The sequence below is a fragment of the Petaurus breviceps genome, unplaced genomic scaffold (assembly GCF_028583685.1).
Source record: "Petaurus breviceps papuanus isolate PSGF00001 unplaced genomic scaffold, PetGlider_PUasm1.0 129, whole genome shotgun sequence".
Taxonomy (NCBI): domain Eukaryota; kingdom Metazoa; phylum Chordata; class Mammalia; order Diprotodontia; family Petauridae; genus Petaurus; species Petaurus breviceps.
Genome location: NW_027185665.1, coordinates 5408437 through 5428199, shown reverse-complemented (window position 1 = coordinate 5428199; position 19763 = coordinate 5408437). Strand labels below are relative to the sequence as shown.

Here is a 19763-nt window from a genome sequence, read left to right as displayed (position 1 = left end):
AGCTTGTAGCGTTTAAACAAGTGATCCACCACATGCCTCTCTATCAAGAGGAGATAAATATTCCTAATTATTGGCCTTCAGGAATCAAGAATTATTACATCAATCTGAATCCTGTTGGCTTTTAATTTTGTTTTCCTTTGTTACAGGCACAGTTAATTTTCAGTTGACTTGAGATAACTCAGTTCCTTCCTATTGGGCCAGCCTGGGACTTTCCCTGCTCTGATGGACTTGTTCTTTCACATTGTTTCAAGCAGTGCTTTTCAAGTTCCTTTCAGGAACTCTGTGTACCTCCCTATGTTCATTACCTTCCTTCACTTTCTCTCTTAGTTTCTCTGCTTTTCTGACACTTACTCTTCTGCATGTGACTATAATGGGATAAAGCCCTTGCAGCTGAATGGATACTATGCTTCCTAAGAAGCTTTTTGAAACATTACTTCTGTAGCTTATGTTTTCACAGGGACTGAACTGTCAGTTCTTTCTCTTTCAGTAATTTTTGAAGTAGCTGGTTTTTTTTTCCCCTTTACAAATAAGGAAACATTCTAACAAATGAATTTTTTTTTTCTGAGACCTTTGTTTCTGAGATCTCTGAGATGGATGAGAAATTGTTACCTCTCTTCTGATATTGTGTATATAAAAGGTTGCCATTCTAGATGATGAGTGCCTTTGTTCTCAAAGAAATCTGCTGTTCCCTCAGAAAGTGCCAGTTGATTTCATACTTGGTCTTCTACTGTGGTAATAGAAAATAGCTTCTTAATTTGAAGTCCTCCTGACTCATTGGGTTTAACTAAAAGAAGTCTGAGGGAGATACAGTAAGTGTAGAAGGCACATGTATTAGGTCTGTGGGTAAGTTATGCAAGTACCCCAGAGTATCTGCATTTAGAGCAGAGTCAGGGCAAAACTATGAAGTGGTCAATAGTGGTCCCTAGCTGGTCAGCTCTGGATTCCTTCTTTATAGCAGTCTTCAAGTATTCAGCCACCACCACCTGCTCCCCTCTTGTTAAGATTTGGTCTCTGTAAAGAAGCTGATTTTAACCATTAATAATTTAAAGTGAGTTTAAGTCTACTAATTCACAGATGTCTGCATTACCTGATTCTAAGAAGGCGGGTTTTCTTGCCCATTAAGGTATTTGGAGTAGGACTAGGGGGAGAAGAAGAAGAGGAGGAAGAAAGAAGAAAGGGCAAAGTATTTTTGGGATGGACACAGAGGAAACGTCTCAGACTGATCAAATCACACCATTGTCTAATTATGTGGTGGGTTGTTTCCTTCTTCTTGATCTGGCTCTGGCTCACTCTCCTCTTCACCTGCATCTATGCTGTGAGGTGTAGTGTTTGGTAGTGGGAGGGAGGTAGCCATACTCCAAACAACCTCAAGATCCTGGGGGGTGGGGGGGCAAACACCTTAACTTCTAAATCACCACTGATATGCTTCCTATAACAAATCAGCCAAAATATTTGTCTTAATCATGAAACTTTTAATAACAGAAGGTGAAGAAGTAATAATCACAACATAATAGTCCCCACATAAACCTGGGTTGCTTTCCCATTAATGCCCATGGTATTCATGGAGGAGAGTGGGAACAGTAAATCTATCTGATTAGGTACAGTCATAGGACCAAGGCAAAGCACAACCCTCTGCTGTAGGTCTTGATGTCCTTTGCCTCCAATAGGCAGTAGTCTACTTCATGTGTTCTTTCTTCTTTGGGGCCTCTCCAATCTTGTTCTTGTCTTTTCTACTCTTGGGCTGCAAAAATGATGTTAAACTATCTTAGAAAATGGCAGCTTTAAGCATGGCATCTACTGAACTTCACAGATTTACTGCCTTGGTTGGACACTGAGGAATAATTAAACTCTCATTGAAAAGTGGTTTTTTTTTTTTTAATTTTTAACCCTGAGACCTTCAAAACTGTTTAGGTCTACATCTCCAGGCTGGAGAAAGTTCTTTGTCTTTAGTCATAGAAGGGAGTAAAGGACAACATAAGCAAAACCAGAAAGGGGTTACCTTTCCTTCAAAATAGAGGTAGTGCTGGAGAGCATGGAAGCCTTTCCCCCAATCAACTTTTCAAACAAAGGATTCTGCTTTCCCTCCTTAGTTCCTAGCATAAAAGTTTTCCTTCAATCAGATCAGCTCCCGGCATCAGTTCCAGCCTTACTGTCTCTAGTGAGGAAGTCTCAGATGTGCTGTGCATCTGCCAGCTTCTTGGCTCTGTTGGCTTCTATCACCTTATATATTCTGTCTTACAGTTTCACATACTAGCTTCTTCTCCGACTTTTCATGCCTCAAATACAAACATCCTCATGTATAGTAACCCACCCCTCTGTCACCTTGAGAAATCCCAAATGCACATTTTTGTCAGATCACAAAATAGTTAATATACAATTATCCCAAAATCTTGAAACAGTTCTTTGATTTAGTGTTTCTTAGCAGTAAAATTCCATTTCATAAAAAAGAGCTAGGATAAAAGACATTGCAGCCAACAGTCAATACTTTTGCCTCAAAGAGGTGCTGCTTTCACTCAAAACTGTCTTTCCTTAAGCTATTTTTCTCTGTTTCTCATACAAATATCATTTTCCTGACTCTTTCAGTAAATAAAGTGTTCACGTGGGAAAGGAGGAATACTTTACAATACTCTACGGCATACTGCACATCAGCCAAACTATACCTAGATTTTTCTTTTAGTCTTTTTATGCTGTTTATGAACTGGCACCATAGACTTAAGAAAATGCTATTTTTTTTAAAGTAATCACCTCAAATTATCAAAGATATGTCAGTGCTTTCTGACTTTGTTTTCATGGTCATTGTTTACTAGGGCCATTTTTAGAATCACAAACAGAATGTAATTCATTCTGCCCTGGTGGTCCAAGAGGAATTTAAAAATGCTTCCTGTCCTGTGATTAGAGGTTTAGAACAATAGAAACATTTATAAAAAGATTCTTTGATGACCTTTTCCATGCAGCTTTAGTCATAATTCTGGTGGAAAAGAAACTTTTAATTGAGTAGAAATGAGTGACTCTACCCTTTGAGTTAAATTTTATGTCAGTTCATTTATTTAATAGGTTTTACTTTCACTAATTCAGACTAATTGTGGGGAGGGTCAGTCAGAATTACTGAATGAAACAATCAAAAAACAAAAAAAGTGAGACAGCCCTGACCTATTTGCATTTTAAAATGTCTGTATTATTGATTTTTTTAAAAATAGAGCTTCATTACCTTAAAACACATATAGCAGCAAAGGCTAATTGAATTACTCAGTAAAGCTAAGGATATGTGAATGTCCAGCATTAGTGACTCAGAAACTTTTTTGTTTAGAACCTTGATTCTTTGCTGATAGTGGCATTGAAGTGTTTTTATAGATATCATAGGAGAGAATCTTGGGAAAGAGGTGGTATCTAATCTGCGTTCTCATTCATGTAGGAATTTAGTGTTCTTCATTGGTTGCCATTTATTTTTTGCCTGAACACTTCTAGTAAAAGGAAGGCAACTTCTCACTGTCATTCAGCAACTGTAATTAGCAGAAAGTTTTCCTTATGAATAGAACTCTTTTTGTAGCCATGTAGATCAAGACTATCCCTTCTTCCACAGGATAGGCCTCCAAATACCTGAAAACTTTGACCTTCCCTAAACTACCACCTCTGTCTTCTCTTCCTCAGGTTCCAAACCCCCTGAACCCTCTTCTGAGCATTACTAGAGTTTGTCAGTTGAAACAATGCAGTGTTCCAGATATAGTTTGTTTTTTTGCCTTTTTTTTTTTTTGGAAGGGAGAGGGCAGGGCAATTGGGGTTAAGTGACTTGCCCAAGGTCACACGGCTAGTAAGTTGTTAAGTGTCTAAGGCTGGATTTGAACTCAGGTCCTCCTGACTCCAGGACTGGTGCTCTATTCACTCTATTCACCAGCACCACCTAGCCACCTTTATTCACCAGCACCACCTAGCCGCCTCCAGATATAGTTTGAATAATGCAACTGCTTGTCCTTGGAGTGGACACCACACTCTTCTGATGAAGTGTGAAGGCTGCTCTAGAGAACCAAGTTTTAGCTGTAGAAGAAGCATCAGTAGGCTCTGTATTTAGTGCAGCTTTATTATTTCTAAAAACTTAAATGAAAGCTTAGTCTTAACTTAGAAGTGAAAAAACAGCAATAAAATTATTTGCATATATTTGCTGTCTTACGCATGGAGAAGTGAACTGAATCTTGAGAAAGCCAGGAGGTGGAGATGAGGAGGGATGAAGAGTAGTTTAAGCATGGGGGATAGCCAGAGAAAAGGCACAGAACAGTTAGCAGAGTGCATGAACAAGAGTCAATTATAGGCCTTGAAAAATAGGAAGGATTTTTTGTATTTTCTTTCTACTAATGTTTTACTCTTTTTACTAAAGCTCAGGACTGTGTGTTGTATCCTAGGTGCTTAATAAATGTCTGAATGAATTCTAGTGAATTCTTAAAGGCAAGATGCGTGGTACGAAGAGTCATATAACAAGTGCCTTTAAGTGGCCAAAGTCTTTTAGGCTAGAGTTGGACCTTAAGGGAAGTACATAACTAGGTGGCACAGTGGGTAGAGGGCTGTCCTGGAGACAGGAAGACGCATCTCTCTTAGTTCAAATCCAGCCTCAGACATTTACTAGCTCTGTGACTCTTGGCAAATCACTTAAACCTGTTGACCCTCAGTTCCTCATCTATAAAATGAGCTGGAAAAAGAAATGGCAAAGCACTCCAGTATCTTTGCCAAGAAAACCCCAGATGGGGTCTTGAGTCACACATGACTGAAATGAATGAAAAACAGTAGTTCCAAACAGGAGACCAACAGAAATGGAGGCTTAAAGGTGGAACAATGAGGCTGGCATTTTGCAATAATAGTAAGTCAATTGTCTTGGCTAGAGAGTATTACTTTTGCTAACAAGCAGTGGCAAGTTGGTGTTGCACAGGTAGTCGGAAACCATATTATGGAGATCCTTGAATGCCAAGTCAAATAATTACCAAATTATTGGGTATTTTTTTTATCATAGCAACTTTTCTGTAAAGTAGATTTAAAATATAGAAAAAAAAAGATGATTCACCACGAGATCTATTTAAATAGAAAGTGCCCCTTGTACATTTAAAAGATGATTCAGGATATCGGACTGTTTTAAGTAACCTGTTAATTTTTTGTGGCCTGTCATTTCTAGCTTTAGTTCATCAACTTGTCAGTTGGTTACAGAGATTTCAAACTCTGAAGTCACCGAAACTTTTTTTTAAATTTGTAGAAACATGATAAAGTTTTTTCTTAATATGGATTCATAAAAGTGTCAGGGACCTTAGTGACCATCTAGTCCACCCCTTCCCCTTCCCATTTAACAGATGAGAAAATTAAAACTTGGGGAAGATAAAGTGAATTGCCCAAGTGTTCACTGATACTTAGCGAGTGGCAGACAGGAAGAGGGTTTGAATTTAGATCATGTACCACATTCTTGGCATTATTTACCCTTTTTGGAGGCAGGGTTTGTGCCTTAATACATCTTTGTGCTCTTGGCATGTGGCATAATGCTTTGATCAATAAATATGAAGGCATTTGATAAACGATTATTGGCTAAATGACTGTTCCTTTTTTGGTACAGTTCTTTCTTATAAATATGACATCAATAAACACATTGCTACAAACTTAAAGATAAGAGGATACTTTGAATATAAAAATCATAGTGTCATAGATTTAGAACTGGAAAGGACTTCAGAGGCCAATCTCATTTTACAGGTGAGGAAACTGAAGCCCAGAAGGGTTAAGTGACTTGCTATAAAGTCTTGTAGGAAGTATGAATGAATGTTTTTTTTTAATTAAGCATTTATTTTATACAAAGTACTGTGCCACCAGAGATGGAAGGAGATTGAAAGATAATCCTTCCTCTAGAGTCAAGCTTACCATCTAATAGGAGACTGTGAATTTAGGGTCAGTTGAATGGAAAGGCTCAGTGGTGGTTAGGATGCTGTTGCAAAGCACAAGGTAAACATATCTTCTTTAGTGTCCATACCATTGCTAAAACCATATTTGGAGAATCATTTGGCATTGTCTAGGACTTTGGTTGTGAGATATTATTTTCTGGTTGTTCAATAGGTATGGCTTCTGGGGCAGGGGGGAGTGCTATAGCACATTCAGAGACAGTCACTGTATCTCATCTCCACAAGGGTCATTTCCCTGAATAATGGCTGTGGGGACTAGGCTGGATGTAGGGCCTATCATCTGGTGTTTCTGTTGTTTGGGGACTCACTTGAAGTTTTTGGTGATGGGACCTGACATTGCAAACCCTTTCTCTACAGGGATTGTTCCCCTGGATAATGGCTGCAGGGATGTTATTGGAAATAGAGTAGATGGTCTGGAGGGCATGACTTCTGCCTACAAATTCAGCCTCCTTTCCTTTGTACCTACCATTCTACCTCTTCTCCTTGGAATAAGCATAAGTCATACCCCTAAAGCTTAATCTCTTGGAAAGAGAAAAAAATGCCGATTAAAAAGGTACACACTGAAAAATATTATCAGCTATACAGTGTACTTAGGTATCATACAAGTGAAATTTAGGAAGAAAGCACAACATATATTCCAAGAAATGCAGTAGTGAGCACATGAATATTCAAAATAGGAAAAAAAATCAGGAGTTTCGCAAGGACACCAAAATCTACGCCACCACTGCCACGACCCCTTTTAAAATGCCTCCTGAGAACACTAGGAGCCTTAGAATTCCATTTTCTTTCCTTTCTTCTGTCTCTGCCTGCTTGCTTTGTGGATTGTTCTAGAGTTAGTGCAAAGAGAACTGTGGAACAGATGGAATGGGGGGAAATTATTAAGTGCTGGTGACATCAAGCACCATTGGGCATTGGGACTACAAATAATCTCTGCTTTCAAAAAGATTACCTTCCAGTTGAGGGAAACAGCATATAGATGAAAGTTCAGCCACAGGCTAAACCAAAAGGTCTCATAGTCCTTAGGGGGCAGTGGCAGATGGCAATTCCTGGGCCATCTGGAGGCTGTGATGGCAGAATAGTCCTCCATCATATTAGACACAATGTAAAGGTGGCTTTCTGCTCATTGAAGGAGTGTGAGCAGGCCCTCATTTTCTCAGTTCCCCTTCTACCAGCATCATGAAGGGCAGTAAGAAGTAATAAGGCTGATAAGATATATGGAAGTAAGGTTGCGAAGGGCTTTAAATATTGACGGTTTTCTGTCCTACTTATGTCTTAAGTTGTGTTTGTCAAGAAGCAATATGGATAGACAAAAAGTAAAAGATAATAGGGACAGTAGAACATGGCTCTAGAAAGCCACAAATATTATACTATTAAAAACCTCGGGGAGCCTTGGTCAAGTTATTTTTATTCTAATTCTTTTTCATGCCTTTGGGATAGGTGCTAATACTAGAAGTATCTGTGATTTTTTTCCCCCCAGCTAGTGAGGCCTGTAAAGATTTCCTCTACCAGTGGAATTTGAAATAGTTCTATGCCTAGTAATTGATTCCTAGGGAACTGCAGGAGACACATAGAGTTTAAGAAATTTTTCCATGGTCATATACCTAGAGAGTGTCAAAAGAGAATTTGAACTCAGCCTTTTTGACTACAAGTCTGCTACCCTGGGCTACCTCAGATTCTAATAATGTTAAGTTATTTCACCAGAGTCAAAATATAAGGGGAAAGAATGAATTACCTTGAGTCACCATCTTCTTGATCTCTCCTAAGCTCTTAATCATGGTATATAAATTTGTATTATATTTATTTGTGTGTCTCATTCCCGCTAGTACATGGTAAACTTCTTGAGAACAGGAGCTCTGTTCCATTTATCATTATATCACCAGTGTGCTTAGTAGGCATTTATTCAATTAATGTTTGTTGAATTGTTGAACTCCAGGACGGTCTGGTTGACTCAAAAAGTGGAAAATTAGATGCAGTGTTATGGAACATTTGTTACTGTTATTAAAATCAACATATAGTATCTTAATTCTGTATTTCTGAGAAATGCACAGTAGGGTCTTGTGATTCTCTGTGGTTGAACTCGGAGTGAAAGGGGGGGGTAGGGCTTGCAGTTTAGCTGAGGTAATAATGACAGATAATGGAGAAAAAGTGGGGACAATGGGGAGAGACAGAGACAGAGACAGAGAGAGACAGAGAGACAGAGAGGGAGAGCGTGCCCTTGAGAGAGTGCAAGGGAAGTGAAGTTAAATGGATTAGAAGCAGAACAGAACAGGCCATTGAGAGGGCCAAGCAAGGGCAGGGACTAGGTGAAATACAGAGGAAACAGTGACTGAGAGGAAGTGGCAATAGATGGGGCGGGACATACATATGATGCTCTGATCATAGCTTATAACTGGTATGATAGAGTCAGGACCTTGGTCTTCTAACCCCTTAGTTTATTTCTATTTTTATTGTATCCAAGTATTTTCTGATACAATATTTTGGGTTGTATGTTATTCTCCAGGGAGTTGAAAGGGGAGACAGATATACCTTCATGAATAAGATGCTAAATATAATTTGTACACACACTGTAGAGTTGGAATATATACAAAAGCTCATTGGCCTTATCTTGATTTCCTTAAAACAAAAAGTGTAAAGGAAGATAAGTAATGACCATCATACTGTAAGGAAGCACATGACCAGATGTGTGTGACTATCAACAATTTATCAGTATCAATTGTGAGTAGTAGAAGGAAGGAGGCAATGAAAAACAGGTAAAGAGTAAAGGTAAACAGTAAAGGGGTGGCCAGAACTTGAAAACTCACAGGTATTCAGGGCAAGCAGAAGAAATACATACGCAACGTAGTTGATTCAGTGGTCTATACAATATTGTCTCTTTAGTCAAATTCAGGAAGTATTTATTGAAAACTTATTCTGTACTTGGCACCATGCAAATATTTCATAGGTTGTAGCTAGTAATATAAATATAGACTTCAGAATATAAAGAATAAAATGTATGTATGGGGTTGGGAAATGGCTAACACAGTGACAGTCCCTGACTTGCAAATACCCATTCCTAGGAATGGCTTTCTTAGCACGATGTTAGGGTGAGGTTTCTCTGCCGTGTTTTCTTGCTGCTGGCAGTAATGGTATGAGGAATAGTTCATTCTCTTCTAGAAGGGGTGTCACAAGGATGGGGGAAAGAGCAAAGAGTAGTAAGAGTCACATTCCTGGCATCCAAAGTTCTGAATTAGAAGCTGTACTTGAGAGTTGTGAGGAACCTTCTGGATCATCTACTGCAAATCCCTCCTCAACACATGAGAAAACCATGACATGAAGAAGTAAAAGGATGCATTTTTCTTTTTCTTTTTTAAATTTTATGTTTATTTTTAGTTTACAACATTCATTTCCACAAGATTTTGAGTTACTAATTTTCTCCCTGTCTTTCCCTTACCCGCCACCCCAGAACAGCAATACCACTGAATACCCCTTACCCCAATCTGCTCTCTCCTATATCCTCCCCCATTCCCCATCCAACTTTCCAGTAGGGCAAGATGGATCTCCATACCCCAGTGCCTGTGTATCTTATTTCACAGAAGAATGCATTTTTCAATAGAGACATGCTACACTGTGTATTAAGTTGATTTTAGGGCTTGAATTGGAACTAATAATTGTAATTATTTTGGGACTAATTTGGGGACCGGGACTTAAAGTATTTATTTTTTTAAAAACTTAAAATTATCAAATAATTAAATTTAAACAATTTAAAAATAATTTCATAATTTTATTTATAGGGGAAAATGTTCTGTGGTCCAAACAACCAAAATAAACTGTTGAAGTATAATCTGCTTTTAAGTTGGAGACTTTCTATACGTGTCATTTGTTCTTAAGCCTTTTGATGAAGAATTAGAGAATAAAACAAAATGGACTGAGAAGCCTGAAAACACACAAAGAGACCTGGCCAGTGTTTTTTTGCCCTTGAACAAGCTACCATGTAAAATGCGACTTGAGTGGGAAATGTTTTAATCACTTGAGCCACCTTAGTTAAATATTTAATTCTTCAGAAGTCACAACCAGAGAGCAAAATGTCATGCTATGATTTTATGAAAGTAATAAAATGCTTCAGAAAGTACAGATATTCAGCTTGGGTCTGTATCTGATAAATCATTATGATAGTCACACATCTTGTCATGTGCTTCCTTACAGTATGACGGTCATTCCTTATCTTTCTTTAGACTTTTTACTTTCAGGAAATCAAGATAAGACCAATATGCTTTTGTGTATACTCCAATTCCATAGTGTGTGTACAAATTATATTTAGTATCTTATTCATGTATGGATATCTAATCATCTCCCCTTTCCTTTCCACTCTCTAGAGAATAACCTACAACCCAAAATATTGCTTCAGAAAATACTTTTATACAATAAAAATAGAAATAAACTAAAGGATTATAAGACCCAAGTCCTGATTCTATCATGCCAGTTGCAAGCAATGATCAGAGCATCAGAGGATTTTAACAAGACTATTATGTGAGGCTCTATCTGAAGATTTGTGCTCAGTTCAATTTCACAAATATTAAATGCCTACTACATGTCAAACACTGTGCTAGCTACCAGGAATACAAAGACAAAAATGAAACAATCTCTGTCTTGAAAGAGTGCATACCTAGATTAACGTGCTTATTCAGTGCAATACCAAACTATCAAAGAATTATTTCATTTCACTAGAAATAAATAACAAAACTCACCTGGAAGAACAAAAGGTCAAAAATATAAAGGGAATCAATGAAAAAAAAAATGTGAAGGAAGGCAGCCTAGCCATACCTGATTTGAAACTATATTACAAAGAAGTAATCGTCAAAACAATCTAGTACTGACTGAGGAATAGAGTAGTGGATCAGTGGAATAGGTTAGGTGCACGGTACATGGTAGTAAATGACTATAGTAGTCTAGTGTTTGATAAACCTAAAGATCCAAGCCTTTGGGATAAGAACTTACTATTTGACAAAAATTGCTGGGGATACTGAACAGCAGTCTGGCAAAAACTAGGTATAGACCAACATTTCACACTGTATACCAAGATGAGGTCAAAATGAGTACATGGTTTAGATATAAAGGGTGATATAAGCAAATTAGGGGAGCATGGAAAATTTACCTGTCAGATCTATGGATAATGGAAGAATTTATGAATGAACAAGAGATACAGAAAATCTTGGGAAGTAAAATGTATACTTTTGATTACATTAAAAAATACTTTTTGGGGCGGCCAGGTAGCACAGCGAGTAAGAGCACCGGCTCCAGTGTCAGAACGACCTGGAGATCGAATCCCGGGCTCAGACACTTAGCACCCACCCAGAAACACCTGGCCGTGTAACCTTGAGCAAGTTACTTAACCCCAATTGCTTAGGGGCAGCCAGGTGGCTCAGCGAATAAGAGCACCGGCTCCAGTGTTGGGACGACCTGGAGATCGAATCCCGGGCTCAGACACTCAGCACCACACCCAGAAATAACTGGCCGTGTAACCTTGAGCAAGTTACTTAACCCTGATTGCTTAAAAAAAAAAAATACTTTTTGCACAAACAAAATCAATGCAACCAGCATTAGAGGAAAATCAGGAAATGGAAATTTTATAGCAAATTTCTCTGATAAAGGCCTCATTTCTCAAATATAGGGAACTAAGTCAAATTTATAAAAATAAAGCATCTCTCAAATGAAAAATAGTCAAAGGATGTGAACAAGCAGTTTTCAGAAGAAGAAATCAGTTATGTATAGTCATATGAAAAAATTATCTGAATCACTCTTGATTAGAGAAATGCAAATTTTAACAACTCTGAGGTCCACCTCACATCTGCTAGATTGGCTAACATGACAGAAAAGGAAAACAATAAATTCTAGAGGAATGGTGAAAAATTGGGATGCTAATGTACTGTTGGTGGAATTGTGCTATAAAATTGTATATTCTTTGACCCAGCAATATCATGATTAGATTTTTATTCCAAATAAATCAAAGAAAAAGGAAAAGGGCCATTATGTACAAAAAAAATTATAACAGCTCTTTTTATGGTGACAAAGAATTAGAAATCGAGGGGATGCCCATCAATTGGGAAATGTCTGAATAAGTTGTGGCTTATCATTGTGATGGAATACTATTGCTGTATAAGAAGTGATGAACCATATTGTTTCATGAAAAACGGGGGAGAATTATATGAACTGATGCAAAGTGAAGTGAACAGAACCAGGAGAACATTTTACATAGTAACAGCAATATTGTAATGATGATCAACTGTGAAAGATTTAGCTCCACTGATCTCTAAAATGATTCAAGATAATTCCAAAGGACTCATGATGAAAAATGACAAACATCTCCAGAGAGAGAAGTGATAGAGTCTGAGTATAGATTGAAGTATATATTTTATTTTTTTCTTGCTTTTTTTTCAACATGGCTAATATGGAAATATGTTTTGCATGATTTCACATGTATAACTGATATCATATTGCTTGCTTTTTCAATGATTAGGGGAGCGACTGAAGGGAGGGAGAGAATTTGGAACTCAAAACTGAAAAATAATGAATACTAAAAATAAATACTTTTTTTTAAAAGAAAACTTATTTTCTACTGGGGCTTTTCAATATATATAGTCAGACAAGTAAATACAAAGTATACACACACATCATAATGTAAAGAAATTTAGTGTGTTGGGGAGATTACTAAAAATTGTTGGCCCCACATATCCATTTTTATCTTATTGACTCTTGTCTATGCCCTCCTGTAATTCCTTCACAGGAGATCCAACTGATATGCTGGGGAGGTTCTTCCATTGTATGACATATAGGTACCAGTATAACATTTGGGGGGTGGCTAGGTGGTGCAGTGAATAGAGCACCAGACCTGGAGTCCTGCAGGAGGACCTGAATTCAAATCTGGCCTCAGACACTTAACACAAAAACTAGCCATGTGACCTTGGGTAAGTCACTTAACTCCAACTGCCCTACCTTCCCCCTCCAGAAAAAAAAAGTATAACATTTGGGATTTCATTTTCTCTTGCTAGGACCAGTCCATCTCCTGTATGGGTCATATGCTTCTTTGATGGTATATAGTGTAAAGAGCAGGGTTCTAAAGTCAGAGGATCACTCACTCAATCAATCAGTGAGTATTGATTAAGCACCTACCATGTAATAGGTACTATGCTAGGTGCTGGGGATACAAGTATAAAGAATGAAGCAATCCCTACTATCAACAAGCTTGTATTTTGATGGACAAGACAAAGAATTCATATGAAAACATATCTGAGTTCACATCTTGTCTTTGAGATGCTCTTAGCACCTTTGTTACCTTTTGTGAGCCACTCCTCACACTTGTAAAATAAGGAAGTTTTACTTCTATAGCTTTTGAGATCCCTGATGGATCGATGTCTGCTCCATTGATGTTAGTTGGATTCATTCATTATAATATCCTGAAGTCATTTTGCATTCTATAAAATTATAATAGAAGCAATATATTTTAAAAGAGTAAAGACTTAGTATTCTCTGTCTGTCTCGCTCTCTCACCTTTGGTTAACATATTGTCTCATTCCCATTCAACTTGTTATTTTGGTGTCCTGACTGAATACAGGGGGATTATATGGGTTAGATTAATTGATGATTCCTAGGGACATGATGGTCTAGGGATTGTGGAGACAGATTCTTCTTGCGGATGATGATGGTGTTTCTGATAATAGAGCACTTTATGGCTTTTTCAGTTTTTCTGGTAATGATCCATTGTTGACAAAGTTTTCAAGGAGATGATATGCTTGGTCAGACTCCTATAACCTGGGTTATTTACAAATAAGAATGGAACCCTCATAGGGGAGGAAATTGTTAAATAAGTGGGGCTTTATACTATTTTTCTCTTTTATTCTTTTTCCTTTATTCTAATCTTATACAAAATCACTAATATGGAAATGTTTTATACATGATTGCACATGTATAACCTCTATCTGATTGTTTACCATCTTTGGGAGAGGGGTGATGCAGGAGGGATAGACTATGGAACTCAAAACTGTAAAATAAAAGTTAAAAATTGTTTTAATGTAATTGGGGAAAAAATAAAATATTAAATAAAAAAATAAGTGGAGCTTTGATCACTGAGGAATTGAAGTGGGGTCCAAAAAGGGCAATTTATGTTTTGGTTTTAAAACTATAACTTAAATTAAGATCATATCTGTAGGAGAACAGTTTTATTTCTCTACTATTAATGAGGCAGCTTGATTTAAATTTATGCATATTACTGTTAGCTATTAGAATCATAGACTTTCTGGATAAGTGCCTCAAATTTCAGGTGAAGGGAGCCTCAGCTGTCAATCTTTCCCAGCAGTCACCTCTGGGTCAATGATCACGTTTATGTATGATTGTGTGTTGGACTGGGTTGTGTCTTCACTGAAAGTCATTTGTCTACATTAGCTTCTAAAGTTAAGACATTTCTTTCTCTTGTCTTTCCCCCTAAACAGGGAGAATCACGCATCCTCAGAGTGAAGGTTGTTTCTGGAATTGATCTTGCAAAGAAAGACATCTTTGGAGCAAGGTATGTGCCATTTTTGATCATTCAAAAACCAACAGAAACCAAAGTCAAGAAAAGAGGCAAGGGGGTGGAGGAAGGCATATTCTCCATTGGCTTTTTTTAAAGCAATTGGGGTTAAGTAACTTGCTCAAGATTACATGGCCAGTTATTTCTGGGTGTGGTGCTAAGTATCTGAGCCCGGATTCAATCCCCAGGCCATCCCGACTCTGGGGCTGGTGCTCTTACTCACTGAGCCATCTGGCCTCCCCTAAGCAATTGGGGTTAAGTAACTTGCTCAAGGTTACATGGCCAGGTGTTTCTGGGTGGGTGCTAAGTGTCTGAGCCCGGATTCGATCCCAGGTCATCCCGACTCTCGGGCTGGTGCTCTTACTCGCTGTGCTACCTGGCCACCCCTCCCTTGACTTTTAAAGTGGTTATGAAGAGTCCCCCAGATTGCAGCTCTAGCCTTTAGCAGTGTTTGGGGCTCTGGCCTTTTTGGGGGGTAGGGGTGAATGCCAACAAGAACATGACTATTGTACGTATTCTTTCTTATAAATGTGAGAATATTGCCATTATGGGAAAAAGGAGCATGATGTTTGATGTTAGAAGTATTTGAAGTTAATTGAAGAGCGAATTTTGTTTGGAAATTATTATTTTATTTTAGTTTAGTTTATTTTGGTAGAAGTTTTCCTAAAAGAATTTTGGAGTAGTAGAGAGTATGACTTGTAATGTTCATCTGCTCCTTATTTAATAGATCTGCATAATTAGTATGTATCTTTTCATCTAGTGGATTAGATGAACTAAACTAATGGTAGAAAAAGTTTGGATCTGATTTGCAATAGGTTTCTAACCATATTTTTTTTTTTTTGCTTCTTTTTTTGGAGAGGGAAGGCAGGGCATTTGGGGTTAAGTGACTTGCCCAAAGTCACACGGCTAGTAAGTGTTAAGTGTCTGAGGCCAGATTTGAACTCAGGTCCTCCTGACTCCAGGGCCGGTGCTCTATTCACTGCTCCACTTAGCTTCCCCTTAACCATATTTCTTAGAACACAGAATTTTGCCTTTTTAAAAGCTTTGGAGGGGGCGGCTAGGTGGCACAGTGAATAGAGCCCTGGCCCTGAAGTCAGGAGGACTTTGAAGAAGCTTTAAAGAAACCTTAGGGATGATCCATTTCAGAGAAGAACATTTTAGGTGAAGCAAAACTATATCCTTGTAATATAATAAGAAGGGGTCATAGAAACATTAGAGACTAAACATAAAAAAAACATTGCACTAATTTAAGATTGGTTGACCCTGCCATGCAACATGTAAATTAGCCTCTGCCCACCAAAAAAAAAAAAAACCTACTGGACTTGGCAAATAATTAGATATAGAGAATGAGAGAAGAGGAGTGACTAAATGTGGCACATAGGTTTTTACTGGGAGGTTGGTGATACCTTCTACAGTAATAGGAAAGTCAGCAAGAGGGGAGGATTTTGGGAGGACCAATAATGAGTTCAGTTTTTTGTTTTTGTTTTGCTTTTTTTGGAGGGGGGATGACAGGGCAACTGGGGTTAAGTGACTTGCCCAAGGTCACATGGCTAGTTTTGTGTTAAGTGTCTGAGTCTGGATTTGAACTCGGGTCCTCCTGACTCCAGGGCCAGTGCTCTATTCACTGCTCCACCTAGCCGCCCCATGAGTTCAGTTTTTTGACATGTTGAGTTGAAAATATCTATGAGATGTCTGGTATGAAATGCCCAAGAGGCAGTTGGAGGTGTGGGATTTGAGGTTTTGAGAGAGGCTAAAGCTGGACCAATAAATCTGAGAATCATCTGTACAATGATAATAGTGGAAACCATTTGAGCTGATGGATTCAAGTGAAATAGTATAGAGGCAGAAGAGAAGAGGAAATAGTGTGTAATAATATAATACTATTATCCAGTTCATAGATGAAAATATTAAATATTTCAAAGCCAGTCAGAAGTTCCTGGACCTGTGGTTTCCATGTTTTTCAGAAGAGAAAACTGAGGCTCATAAAGGCAAAGCATCATAGAAGAACTCAATGTCAGAAAAGCCTAGTGCAGTGGTGGGGAACCCTGTAGCCTCAATGCCACATGTGGCCCTCTAGGTCCTCAAGTGCAGTATTTGACTGAATCCAAACTTCACAGAACAAATTCCTTTAATAAAGGCTCTGTTGTGTAAAACTTGGCCTCAGTCAAAAGGCCACACCCAGGGACCTACAAGGCCACATGTGTTCTGCAGGTTCTCCACCCCTGATATAGTGCAGCTTGTGTTTGTGTGAGAGATAAAAGCTTATCTCTATAAAAGCATAAGTATAGATTATAAGAGCTTATAATAAATAACTAAATAGAAGAGAGCATTTGATCATAATTAGAAGATTGTTTTTCCCCCCTTTGAAACCTATCCCTAACTGGGACAGTAAATTATTTATAAATGGAAAGTATAATGTAAAGATATATGTTGGACTTTTTCCTTGGTCAAAGCCATTTGATTAGCATATGGTACTAATAATGTCATGGTTCTAGGCTTAGTCCTGCCTTGCATGGGCCACTGACTTTTGGGAAGCATCATGGTACAGTGGAAAATGTGATGAATTTGGAATGTGAGACTTGACTCGGTTTGAATATTTGACTTAGTACCCATGTAGTATTGAGCAAGATCCTTAATATCTTTTAGCTTTAGTTTGCTCATTTACAAAATGAATAAGTTGGAGTAGATAGATGACCTCTGAGGTCCCCTTTGCACTCTTAACCCAATATGATGATATGATTCTTCCTTTCTAAAAATAAAATATTGGGATGAATTTATCTCAAATATTGAACTTTTTGTAACTTCATGTTAAATTAATAGAGAAGAATATTTTTGTGAAAAAGCCTAAATGACTAAATTATATGTTATGTCTCTCCTGCATTCTTGTTTGATTAAGCTTCACCCCGATTCTATCCTACCAGGCATCATCATTCCACTGTTTGCAGCTGCTCCAAGTATAGGGATTGGGGAAGGGATGTCACAGAAAGGAAGTTGTCTTCTATATGACTTTCTTTTCGTTTTTTGTTGTTCAGTCATTTCAGTCATGTTCAACCCTTCATGAGCTCATTTGGGTTTTCTTGGCAAATATACTGGAGTGGTTTGTCATTTCCTTCTCCATTGGATCCCATGGATCCATTTTTCTCATACTGATGCTGATTTTAGTGACTAAAACATCATCACACTTTTAAATAGAGAAAGTAGGCATGAATAATGGACATATTAAATTTGATTTTTTTATCATAAGTTTTCCAAGTTAAGCATTAGATAAGAGATACCATTATTGTTTTCTGCACATTATGTGTAGCAGCAAGCACCCCAAGCGTCCTCAGGGTTTGTTACCAACACAGGTTCTTAGATCTGCTTTGTTAAAGGAAAGCAACTCAAAATGGGTTAACAAGCTTACTTTAATCAGTCAAATATGTATCATTTACCTAGTTAAGGGGAAAAAGGTCAGCATCCTGAACTTCAAAGTATACAGACAGAATTATCAAGACAAAAACAGATCAAGTAGACAGATTTCCAAACTGTCCAACCATTACATCCATACCAAACAACATCTGGGTTTCAAAGCTGGGGGCCTCTGGACAACGGCTTTCCAGAGTTTCATCTGATTAAATCACAGAACACTTCTCAAAGTGAGCCCCCAAAACAGAGCGACACATCAGGGCTTATACAGCCTTCTCCTGGCTCAGAGAATGTAACAACCTTATTGACTCACTGGCCAATCAAGAAGTATCTACTGAAAAACAAGCTTCCCACCCCAGGCTCCTGGTGCACTTTAGCCTAGGGGCAGGAAAGATCTTTAAATTTACATTCCCATTACTTTATGCTAGGAATTTATTCATCCATTATTTATGAAGCATCTATAAGAGCCACCCACTTTGAGGAGAAGATGGATGGCATTTTCCCCCTCCCTGTAAGTATACATCTCTGATTTTCTAATGGAAACCCCAAGTAAATTGGATTCATTTGGCAAAAGTATATTGTGTGGTTAACTATAATGCAACATTTTTTGGTGAGGGTCCAGACCTGTGACTCCATTAAGTATGGAGAACTCTGTATATAGAATCTCCCTCCATTCATGCTGATTGGCAACCCTAGCATATTGAGTGAGACTCAGCGACTCTTCCATGATCCCAAAGCCAGTATGTTGAAGAGGCACAGCGTGAACCCAGATCTTTCTGATTGCAAGGCCATTTCTCTATCAATTACATTATGTCCTGTCTCAATGAAATATATCTGTCCCATAAAATGAAGGATATAGAAAAATGGATAAATTATCCTATATAGCTGTAGAATGTTTCTGTGCATACACTACACCCAGTGACATGTGTAGATTCATTCACAGACATTCATATGCCTTTCCTCATGCCTGGCCCCAGCTTCTTTTGTTTTGATTCAAATTAAGAATCATTGGAACCTTTGGCAGAGGAGAAGGAACAAGGCAGGTAAGTAGGAATTGGGACACAAATGTACTATTGGTGGAGTTGTGAACTGATCCAACCACTCTGGAGACTAATTTGTCATTATTCCTAAATGGCAATCAAACTGTGCATACCCTTTGATTCAAGCCTACCATGACTAGGTCTGTATCCCAAAGAGATCATAAAAAAGAGAAAGGGACGTACCTCTACAAAAATACTTATCGCGGCTCTTTTTGTGGTGACAAAGAATTGGAAATTGAGGGGATGACCATTGGTTGGGGAATGTCTGGACAGGTTGTAGTAGATGAAATGTAATGGAATTCTATTGTGCTATAAGGCAGTTAGGGAGGAAGAACACAGAAAAATTCAAAATCAGGACCATGGTGTCTTGTGGAAGTTAGCTTTGGATCTCGGCCTGTGGTAAGTGGAGAAAGCCTCAGTGCTTTGATGATAATCCTGTTATAGACAATTTGATACCAGGTTGCTGTATGTATATGGATAGATGGTCTTAAAGTGTTAAGTCTGGGCTTTGGATCATAGGAAGAGGGATGGGAAGCTGGGAGCGGGACAGAAAGAGTGACTGGTCCTAGGATATGTTGTGAAATGGTATCATAAACCAGGCAGGTAGGCTGGCAGTGAGTTTATAGGTCCTCAAGGAGATAAAGTTAATGCCTTTGACTTGCCCATCAGAAATCATGTGAGTAATTAAAATAATAAGACAGTAACAAAAGAGACCTTGTAGACTGTTGTACAAAAAACCAAAACAATGATGAGGGACTCCAAGGGCCCCTTCTTATGGCTGACTGGTAGACAATGATGGCCAACTTAAGTAATGGTGTTTTTTTGCTTAGGTGAATTGATTAGGAATTTAACTGAATT

General features: G+C 38.1%; 1 protein-coding gene across 2 annotated transcripts in view; it reads left to right on the top strand.

Moving 5' to 3' along the window:
- LOC138173169 (E3 ubiquitin-protein ligase NEDD4-like) overlaps positions 1-19763 on the top strand; it is a 507966-nt gene that overhangs the window by 131856 nt on the left and 356347 nt on the right. For both annotated transcript variants that reach the window (XM_069103074.1, XM_069103087.1), the window contains exon 2: positions 14384-14457. In XM_069103074.1, the coding sequence (XP_068959175.1) occupies positions 14384-14457 (74 nt within the window). The remainder of the gene's footprint in view (positions 1-14383; positions 14458-19763) is intronic.